The following is a 10804-nucleotide window of genomic DNA, read 5'->3' on the forward strand; positions in this document are numbered from 1 at the left end:
AGTCCTCCTATCCCAGCCACAACGGAGGAGAAGGCTGCTCTGAATTTTATCTGGCTCTTTTGATGGACACAAAAATAAAGTGGATATGAGCCTTGATGCCGAACCATAACCCACGGCCACTTCATAGCAATGAAAGGGGAAAAAAACAGTGAATTAAATTCTAACCATAAGTAAAATAGACTTCCACTTGAAAGCATCAGAGTGTAGCTACAGCAGGGAAAGAGAAAGAGATGAATGTGTGTGTGTGTGTGTGTGAAAGAGAGAGAGAGGAGGAATGCACATGAATTCCGAGCAGGACCAAAGGCAGGATGAAATTGGCTATACCCATTAACTGCTCAAGAGGGTTTTTTTCCCTCCATATGCAAAAAAGGAAAGAGAGGTATTACTTCTTCCATAATTCTCATGTTACAATACAGATCGCTAGAATAAGATCAAACCAATCTGTAATCCTGAAATTGAATGGAAAAAAGGAGTCTCTATTCAGCCAAAACAAAACACCAGTGAAAGGAAAAACCTACTGTACAGCATGTGTTGATCCACAGTATTAGGATATTTGCTGCAGAAAATATGAAACCTGGAGTGTAGTGTTATAATGGTTGTACTAATTAGCAGTGCTGGGATAGTTGCAGCTTTGTGGTTGTACTTGTTGAAACTCAAATCTGCTATAAAAGACCGTTTTCACCTGAATCTAAAGATTTAAAACCTGGATGATGGTAATATATTTTATAAAGTCTGGCATAGGCTATCTATAGAAAGGAGCAGTTTTAATTGGGGTACATAGTGCAAACCTGTCTCCTACAAATTAAATTTAAGATACTCATTTGATACAGAAAAACATATTACATACAAAATCTACCCTTGCAACTTTTTGGTTATATTTAGGAGGAACTTAGTTGAAAATAGACTGTGATCTTTGGTACATATTGGAAAAGGCAAAACCCCAATCTTTCCCTGACAAGGACTAGTTCGACTTTTGGGAATATAAGCTCATTCACTTTCTTTCTGAGATTTAGATAAGTAGATTGATACCACTCTTGTGTCTGTATGCTAAATATGTATTTAGACTCAGATGCTAGTTAGCTTAGCACAAAGGCTGGAAACAGGGGAACAGTTAGCCTGACTCTCCAAAGGTAACAAAATCCACCTCCCAACACCTCAAAAGGTCACTGATTAACAAACTGATTCTTGTTTGTTCCATACAAAAAGTATAAAAATGCTGTTTTATGGGGGTAACGTTACAGACAGGACACAGACCCGTATAACAGAATGACGACAGAGATGGGCTAGCTGTTTCCCACTCTCCAGTCTTTATACTAAGCTAAACTAACTAGTTGCTGTTTGTAGCTTCATGTTAGAGTGCTATAAATCTTCCCATCTAATTCTTAGCATAGAGGCAAGTAATAATATTTCCTAACAATTAAATTTGAAATCAAACATTAAAACTGTTTTAAAATACCACAATGAAAAGATCAGTCCCCAAAGGGTCTTCGAATATCTGGGCTCAGGTACCAACATTTCCAGAAACGGCCCTGCACATAAAATTACTGAACCGCTGAATATATAAACACATAAAAACATACAGTACATAATATACAGACAATCCATACAATTCAGGCCCATGTAACTTGACCCAGTGTTGTATACATTAACAATGTAACTAAAATTACATCAAGTGTAAAATATGTAGATAAGCAGTTTCACCTTTTGAGATTACACAGGCACTTACTCGTCCTCCAACATTACACTTGACAATCAGCTGTATGTTTGATAATAACAGAGGAGGTTAGATGGCTCCATTGTATTGCTGATTCAACAGGGTGGACAGGAGTAACATGGAAGTGTAGTAGGCCTACTGTTCGATACATTGATTTATAAGGTTGCATGTGATTTTGAGCAGGAGGAAAAGGCTGCCCTTTCATAGCTTTGGGTTATAATGAGTAATTTACTTGTGCGATGCGGCATCTACAGAGATGCTCAGACAAGAAATAAATATGATTGCTCCTGTGGTAACTGGAACCTCAGAGCTCCATGATACTTGGGCATGTAATCAAGTGGAAAGAGGGTGGGCAATGAGAAAGACCTAACTGAGGCGGTCCACTCTCTTGACAGCGCAGGGGTATGCTGCTAATTAAAAAGTTTAATTCCACAACTGCAGCACTGGCATCAGAGCACTCAGAGGTGCGTCCTTGTGAGTCTTGGCGCCGTCTTATCAGGCGTAGGCAGATTCTGCCACGTCGGGAAGGCGCAGGACAGGGAGGCACTGCAGCAGCACACAGGCCCAGCTGGAAGGGATGGCATCCTGCCTACTCAGGGATCTGGCCCACCTTGCTCTCTCCCATCTCCCCACTGAGTGGAGTTACGGGCTCCCAGTCAGGTGGCAAGAGTCAGGGGCTAAGCTGCCCATGGAGCAGCTGAGAGAGGGAAAGCAGGGCTAAACAAGGGATAAACGCTGGATTTAGACTTTCTGCTGCTGGGCTCGGCAGTGGATCCATGTCTCCATTACACACCTCCTGTCACCAGGTCCTGTCTTACGACCGGAGGTTGCAGGTACACTAAATCCTGTGCTGCAGTACACACTGTTCCTTCAGTATGCTACAGCAGCTGAATCAGACATGATACACTGACACTGCCTCCATGAATAGACTCTAATATGTCAAAAAGAAAAAAGAGAGATGTGAATTTTTCACAATGCAGTGCAAAGAAAGAATCTGTTGCTTTGATAAGGTGAGGCGGGGAGTGAACGCGCTCTATTGCACGGCCTTGGCTGAGGTAAAAGTTTTGTAGTTGTGTAGGATCTATTGATTAGAGCACATTACAACTCAGACAAAGAGAAAAGTCCTTGGAAATGGCAAGGCTCATTCTGTGACATCCTTTTAAAAGGGCCACATCTCATGAAGCACCCCAAAAAGATGATTGAAAATCAGCCTGCAACGAAAGTAAAATAGTTTCCGAGAATGCTGGAATAAAAACAATGTCTGCTGGGACTAATCACCACGGAGCTGGAAGTTATCGCTGACTCGTATCTCAGCACAGGGACGCAGCCCTGAAAAGGGTAAGAATACTGCTCCCAGAGATTTATAGGCACATCCCCTCAGCTTTTATTGCATAGGGGGTTAAAGTGTCATTTTAATAACACAGAGATATTATAGTTTGCAAACCTCAGTGATACATTGATTCTGGTTCACAGTTAGCTGATTTTTCTTACATCTGAATAATTTTCGAAGGATACACAGGAAACTGTATGCATGTGCAGACCTTTGCTGAACTGGTGATTTGCTTTCATGTTCAACAGTGATATCTAAATTTCGGATGATCATCATAACCTCTTGGAACATTTTTTGCTGCAGTTTGCATATCTCTTTTTTTGCCATTAACGCTGGAAAATCCGGTTCAGGATTTTGTGCAGCGTGATGAAAGTCATGCAACTACAAACTAAAATTGTTCCAGATTATGACCTGCTGTTGCTCCATCTTTTTCTTCTTAAAATATGCTTTTAATTTAGTGCTGCCAAGTTCTGACTGTGTGGCTATGATTTTGATAAATGATGTATTCACCTCATAAACAGGTGAGCTTGGCAATAAATCCTTTTACACTAGGTCAGATCCAAACAGTCTGCAGAGAAACTCAGAAGGTGGCAGCTGTTGTGTGTTAGCAGTAGGATGACAGAGCGATAAGTTAGTCAAGATAGCGACCACAGGTTTCATTATGCAGGATCTACTCTTGTTACCTTAGAGTATATTATCTTAGTGGCAGTATTTGATGAAGTACAGTATATAAATCTATTTTCTTATCCTATTAAGTCTTATACTGAGACTCTTCATGAGTGAAATTTATAGCTTTTGGCCAATTATTGTGGGACTGGACGTGAGTGTAAAACTATTAAAAGACTTGTTCATTTACACAGATAAAACTCAGTTTAGTGAATTTTCTCTCTCAGACCATTCAGTATGAATTTAGCACAGATGAGCACAGCAATAGTACAGATAAAATTCATTGCGATTCAGAGCTGATTCAAGAAGATTTGATCAGGCAATGGCTCCATTAGTGCACTATTATTCTGACAAAGTCAACAATGTCGTTCATTGCTGTTGCAGGTTTTGCATACCACGTTTTTTTAGTTGAGATTTAAGCCAGTGTTGAACAGAATAAAGTCTGACTTTCCTCCTTGTAGGATTGTTTTCAGGAAGTGGTGTCTTAACGTAGGTAATATATGTTACAGGGTATCATAGCACAAGAGGGGGGGGGGGGGGGGGTTGCACACGAACACACACACACACACACACACACACACATGCACGCAACCTGAAGCACGACAACACAAAAGACAGAGCTGCTTGAAATTTTAAGATCTGTGTTTCACAGTTGTATTGATTTTTGATGAAATTCACACAGAATTTGGTTCGGACCTGTGGTTCTGTGTTGATGCAGCTGTATCTGCCCACTCCCACATTGATTTTTTTTTTGATAGGTATCAACTCAACTTTACACCCTAGCAGATACGGATACTGATCGTACCAAGCCAAAAGTTAAAATACTATCACATACAGCACAAAGTGTTTTTTTTCTTTACCTAGAATTTTACCTCTTGCTCATAAGATCCAAAGATGTTTAAGGACACACTGATGATTCAACTTTTACATTTACATAATTACACATTTATTCCACAATTCCATTATTTCATAGTACATTTCTCAACACAGTTGTTCTATACCAGGTTCTTTCAGTGTGAAGAAAGCCATTCTTATTCCTTGTGAAAAGACTGATGTAACTGTTCCTACTCTGCTGACTGTCCAGCTCACACATCAATGCAGAGCAGAATTCCATTGAGCCTCAATAGATGAGAAACCTCATGCCTCCTGCTGTATTATTTGATCTGGTCATGCATGCTTTTCAACTGGAATTAATCTAAAACGGACAGTCTGACACTTTTCAAAATGGTGTTATTTTTAACAAGGTGGTAGGTTGCTATTGCCAATGTTAATCTGCCAGTGAACTCGAACTTTAAAGTGCTTGAAGAATACATATTTCTCTATTTTGTGATGTGCTAATTTAACCATTTTTAAATCTGAAAAATTACTGTTCTGTCAACTAGATTCCACTGTAATTGATCATACCATGTTTTCGACCTGTCTCAAATGATTATTAATATGTGACCAAATTTTTCAGACAGCGGTTCAACATTAATTAAGATTTTTTGTTCTTGCCCTGGAGGTTGCTCCTTTAAAACCCTATTTGTTAATGGTGTTTGCTAATGTAAACACCATTTGTTTGGCATTTTGTAGAAATGCCGAAAATACCAAGCAGCCAGCCTCACTAATAAGCCCTCATTAGACTGGTCCCTAACTAGTGTGAATTCCTGCTGAGAATGCTCACCCACAGAAGGCATAACTCTTCATGTATGACCAATAATCAATGACATTCTTTAGCACAATTTATGAGGCACATTATCTTCCCACTAAAGTATATGAACACTGGCACAGAACTGGAGTAACAGTTGCTGTATTGGTCATCATGCATCAAATGGTTCTTGTTCCAGGACGGGCTTTTGCACCAGGTTGAGAAATGCTCAAGAGAACAGATAAGTTAAATCCTTGTGGTGGTGGCTCATCCTTTTTACTCAGAAATAGAGGCAACATTAGAAGCGCCAATTGGCTGATGAAAGTCCTGTGTGTACGGTAATGATGGCACTACATTGCTAATTGCTTGTTCAAGTAAGCCCAAAACACACTGGAGAAACTGTCCAAGAGTGCTAAAAACAGGAAGGCAGCACCAATCACCCATCTGGGCCCATCTGCGGAGACCCATACTGGACCCATACTAAACCTTGAGTCCTGATGTGAATATTATATGTGGGCTGAACTGAAAATTTATACAAGTCCAAATCATACTAAAAAACTGAGAAAGCCATGTTCTAAAGAAAAATGCTAAAGGTTTTTAAGCATTATTCCACTTCAGCAATGGGAAGACTTCAGCAGGTACTCTAATGTACATATACTGTTTGATGGATTACCTCCTTAGTATTTTAATCATTGCTTTTGCTTATTTTGTGCTAAAATTTCCCAGCAGCTAAATGTGTTAGTAATTGGTCAGTTTTCCAGTATGGAGTATAACAGACCAACAGTGAAAACAGCATTGTGCTATTTTTTTTGACATTGGTGGTGATGGATGGGATGGAAGTATTGCTATATTGCAAATTAAACACAGTCCAACATTTTTATGATGGCATCCTCCCATGTAAACAGAGCAGGTAGGACAGCAGAGTCACACCTCCCAAAAACTCTTTCTGTTGCATTTCTGAGAAAATCAATGGTGATGGAAATCAGAGGCAAGGGCTTCAGGCGAACCTGAATGTATGCACACTGTATATTCTAACTTCATGGCAGGGTCTTTAATTCACAGCATAAGACTCAGTGGAATTTTCCCTCATCCTGTTTTTTTCCCCCTTGAGAGCATCACAAAAAATCACAAAGCAAATCCCCCAAACACACACAAATAACCACCCAAATACAAGTACACAATCCAGTTCTACCTAAAGATCACTAAACCGGAGTATATGTCGAAAAGATTGTGAAGGACATTCTCCAGTTGATGCAAGTATTGGGAAAAGACATGTTAGCACCCACATGATGCCTTTAGGTTACATTCCCCATAGTTTATCTAGCATATCCACCAAAATGTAGAGCAGGTGTTAAAAATTTATGAATCGCATTGGATTAGATTACTGGTCTCATTCAACTCCACCAATATCAAATGGTTGCAAACATCTGTAACTGATCATAATTTCACTTCCATTAAGTGCATGTTACTAAGAGCATCACAGACAGAAGAGAGTGATGCAGTAAAATGCATCATTTAGAAACAAACAAATATGGTCTGAATGAGTTTTTGTATCAGTGTCTGGTATCAGAAATAGAGGCTCAACTCTGATTCTTTTTAACCATTTGACTATGAAAAAAGCAGAAATTTTGCCTTGGTGTATCCTCCCCATTGATGCAAAATGTTACGTGTGAGTTTCTTTGTTCCCTGGATGCACCATTTTGAGGTGAACATTATACACAGGACAATGACAGATATGAAATTAAGGCTCCTTTAGGGATCTGGATGGCTCAGGGGCCCTAAAACACACGAGCACACTTATTATTATTTATGTAAGCATGTCATCCTCCTGTCTAATGAGCCTTTCACCGTAAGCATAATGAAACAGCTTGCATTAACACAGGCTAAATGAACAGCCGAGAGCTCCCATGTCTATGCAGCAAGATGAAAGCAGATGCTCCGTAACCCAAACACCGGCGCAACAGACCCGGTTCCTCTGCGAAACAGAAGGGACTTTGAGTCAGCGTCATTCTCATCAGCTCATTGACTCCATTAGAAAATCTTGAATTCCCCTGGTCAAACATCATTATGTGAGAACAACGCCTAACTGAGCTGTGACCAACTGACCATGAATGAACCCTCAAATTGATTTTTCTTCCCATAAACATGGCAGTGATAAACAGGTTCTTCTCTGGCTAATAAACCTGGACTCAAAGTGAATGTTGACCATCAGACACACACATGAAAGGTGGTGTAAACAATCCACACTCCTTTGAGAATCAGTTGCAAAGGACAGACAAAAGGGTATTTCAGAAAGCAGAGCGCAAAACGGCATCGTTACATGTTATTATTATATGCAATTTAAGTAAAGCAGGTGCTCTGGTAAGTGGCAGATTGGAAGTTCTGTTGAAAAGCAGGAGAGAATACTGATTGACCTGTGAAATCAAAATAGATTAAACACCAGAAAAAAAACTATCCCCCTTTAAATGCATAAATGTACAATATAATATATGTAACCCAATGCCTATCTCACAGACACAAAATGTACCACTATAAAAGAACTCTTTCCCTGTGTTTTAATCTGAGCATAACTATGCATGTGTGTATGCGTGAGTGTGTGTATGAGAAATACTGAGGATACTGAGGATTAATTAACTGAATAATGAGCCAAACTCTGCTGATTAGTGTCAAAAAGAGCATCTAAAAATTACCATCACATCAGTTATTTAATATAAACCTCCTATGATTGTTGCCTCACAGTGTATTTCACCTCTACCAGTAGATACAGGAACTAGTCTGAAGCACACAATGACCATGTCAAAATACTAAAAACTCTAATTAAATATATAAAATAAAAATCATTACTATTTTGTTTGTATGTGTTTGCGCCACTACACTCTACAACTTTGTTAAAGGTCTAAACTTCAACTTACTGTGTGACAGAACTTCACTTCACATACAGACAGATCTGTGGTACAGTGTAATTCTCCTTACTGAAAAGAACCACTGTGCATCTTCAAATGGTGTTCAGTCGATAGACTTAAATACACACTTTACATTTTAGGGGTGATTTAAAATGAAAACTGTTCAGCTACTATGTCCATGCACTCTGGTAATAAGACTCAACAAATGCTTATTAAACTTGCTCATTTCATTGTTGTGCAAGAAAAGTAGAAAAAAACACACTGTTAAAACAGAGTTTTATCATGTTTTAGTTTACCATAAATCATTTCAGATTTTTTTAAATTGATTTTGCCACAATTTCAGTCTGACATTACCCCCCTTTCATGTCACTATGTGTAGAATATTAACTTACAGAAACTTGCTTGAAACATTCTTGAATTATAGAGACTCAACACACTGATAAAAAATACATATGTGAATATTTTTGTCATAGATTCGTCACTTTGGCTCAGTAATGCAGTTGGAAGATGAAGCTGACTTGAAAAGTTTGCATCAATACATTAACTTTGACAAGCTTGAAGGCAGAAATGAGGTTCACTCTGATGGATCTCAAAGACGTTTCACGTCTCTGTCTCCTGGAAGTTCATTTCCGAACCTTACTGAAATGAAGTATTACTAGAAAGCACTAAAAACGCATTCAAAAATCGAAAACACAAGGGAAAACTGTAAACAAGAAAGGAAAACCACAGACAACATTCGCGCAATCCTTAAATAACTCGATTAAACCGTGAAATGGTAACTCACCTGTACCAGTCCAGCCCCTTCTCGTAGTTCCTGTCAAAGAAATGTGGCTCATTTCCAACGGCTCTGACGTCCGGGTGCACCCTGAGAGCCTCCAGCAGGGCTCTGGTCCCCCCTTTCTTCACCCCGATGATGATGGCTTGAGGAAGTTTCTTCTCTCCGTAATCCGAGGTGCAGTTCATCCTGAGTTCGCTGTCCGTGGTGCTGAATTCCTGGTGCTCCCTCTCCAGCGCGGTGGTGTGATACGCCGCCGCCGCCGTCGTCGCCGCCGATTTAGTTGGAGACGCCTGAGTCCTAATCCACTCCACCGTCCTTTGTTCGGCCTCAGCATGATCCTTTACGGTGGAGAATGCGGTGGTTCTCTCGGCCTCGGTGAATTCGGTAAAGCCCTGGGAAGCGGAATAAAGTTTCTCCCTCAATGTCACAAAAGTTGTCTCCTCTGTCACCAACCTCCCTTGATACACGTAGTTCTCTTGCAGGGGGAACTGCAGCGAGTTGTAGCAGCTCATCAAGCTATAGAACAAGTAGGTGACAGAGAGGGAGAGGGTGAACATGAATAAGATTTTCCGGGGCACTTTAGAGGTGAAAACCGAAGTGCTGGACCAAAATGCCATCTCTGATAGCAGTGATCCTCTCAAAGAAGTGGCCAGACATGTTTCCACCCCGAGTCTTGCATTGACAAAAATCAACGGCAATAATCAGTCACTATCAGTGCTCCAGCTACAAAAGCGTGAAGCTGGACCAAACCAACCTAATCCAACCAAATCGCATATTTATAAGGACAGCGGGGAAAACAGATCGTTTAAAATTCCGGAAGAATATCGCGTCCCTTTTCTTGAGTATCGATTTCTTATTCCAAAGCTGACAGACAATGTCACAATTTATTGGACTGAACTTGCAGATTTGAGAGGCTGGAGGTCTGGCGTCCTTCCAAATGAGCAGCCTGGCTTGAACTGGTCAGAGTATGATGGACGAAATCCTGGCATTTTATGAAGAGAGGGGGGGGAAAAGAAAAGAAAAGAAAATGAATAGCAGTATGTTTTAAAGTGGGCTTTCTCCACACCAGCCGCTCAGCCCGAAGTCCAGTCCAGTCGGCGATACAAGAGTGGATTCACATCCATCCAGGCAACCTACAAATCCACTGAATCTTTCCAGCGATAAGCAAAATTACGCACAATCCTTTGCGCTTCACTCTATTTACTTTGTCTGTTAAAGAAAAAAAAAAAAAAAAGCTCGGCAGCCTTTGCACAAAAACATCCACTCTTCCCAGTGACTATACCAGGCTGCTCCTCGCCTCGCCGTCCTTGCGCCTTCTCACATTGGTAGGGTCCTACGATGTGCGCATCGGCTGGGTGAGCTCATCTGAACTGAAGCACTGTAGAGCCACACAGCACAACTAGTGTGTACACCCACTTTTTTTTCCCTCCATCCGTGCACGAGTAGGGCTATGAACGTCAGATTTCCAAATCTGGGATAGTTGTGTGTGGAAAAGCTGCCTTCTTCCCCCTCCCATCCCTGTTATGGAGCTGGGAATCACATAACTGGAATATGTGAGGGGTTCATTGCATTGTGAAACATTTCACAGTGTGTAAAGTTGACTATAAAACTCTATCTCAAAGATTATTTTGCTAGAGATGACATTTTACAGAAAGCTCATGTCTGCACCCTGCTGGTTTTCTGTGGAGCATTGCATAAGTTAATTTACCAAAAAAAAAAGACACAAAGAGAAGTTTATCCTGATGAATATAAAAAGCAGATTATGTGAATCAAACGATAATGAGCA

At 40.4% G+C, this 10804-nt stretch overlaps 1 protein-coding gene across 1 annotated transcript in view; it reads right to left on the bottom strand.

The window, feature by feature from the left end:
* hs3st4 (heparan sulfate (glucosamine) 3-O-sulfotransferase 4) overlaps window positions 1-10594 on the bottom strand; it is a 70876-nt gene extending 60282 nt beyond the window's left edge. Inside the window, exon 1 of the mRNA XM_018705102.2 lies at window positions 9025-10594. Within this exon, the coding sequence (XP_018560618.1) occupies window positions 9025-9635 (611 nt within the window). The 5' untranslated portion in view covers window positions 9636-10594. The remainder of the gene's footprint in view (window positions 1-9024) is intronic.
* Between the last annotated feature and the right edge of the window lie 210 nt (window positions 10595-10804).

This window comes from Lates calcarifer, linkage group LG11 (genome assembly GCF_001640805.2).
Source record: "Lates calcarifer isolate ASB-BC8 linkage group LG11, TLL_Latcal_v3, whole genome shotgun sequence".
NCBI classification, from domain to species: Eukaryota; Metazoa; Chordata; class Actinopteri; family Centropomidae; genus Lates; species Lates calcarifer.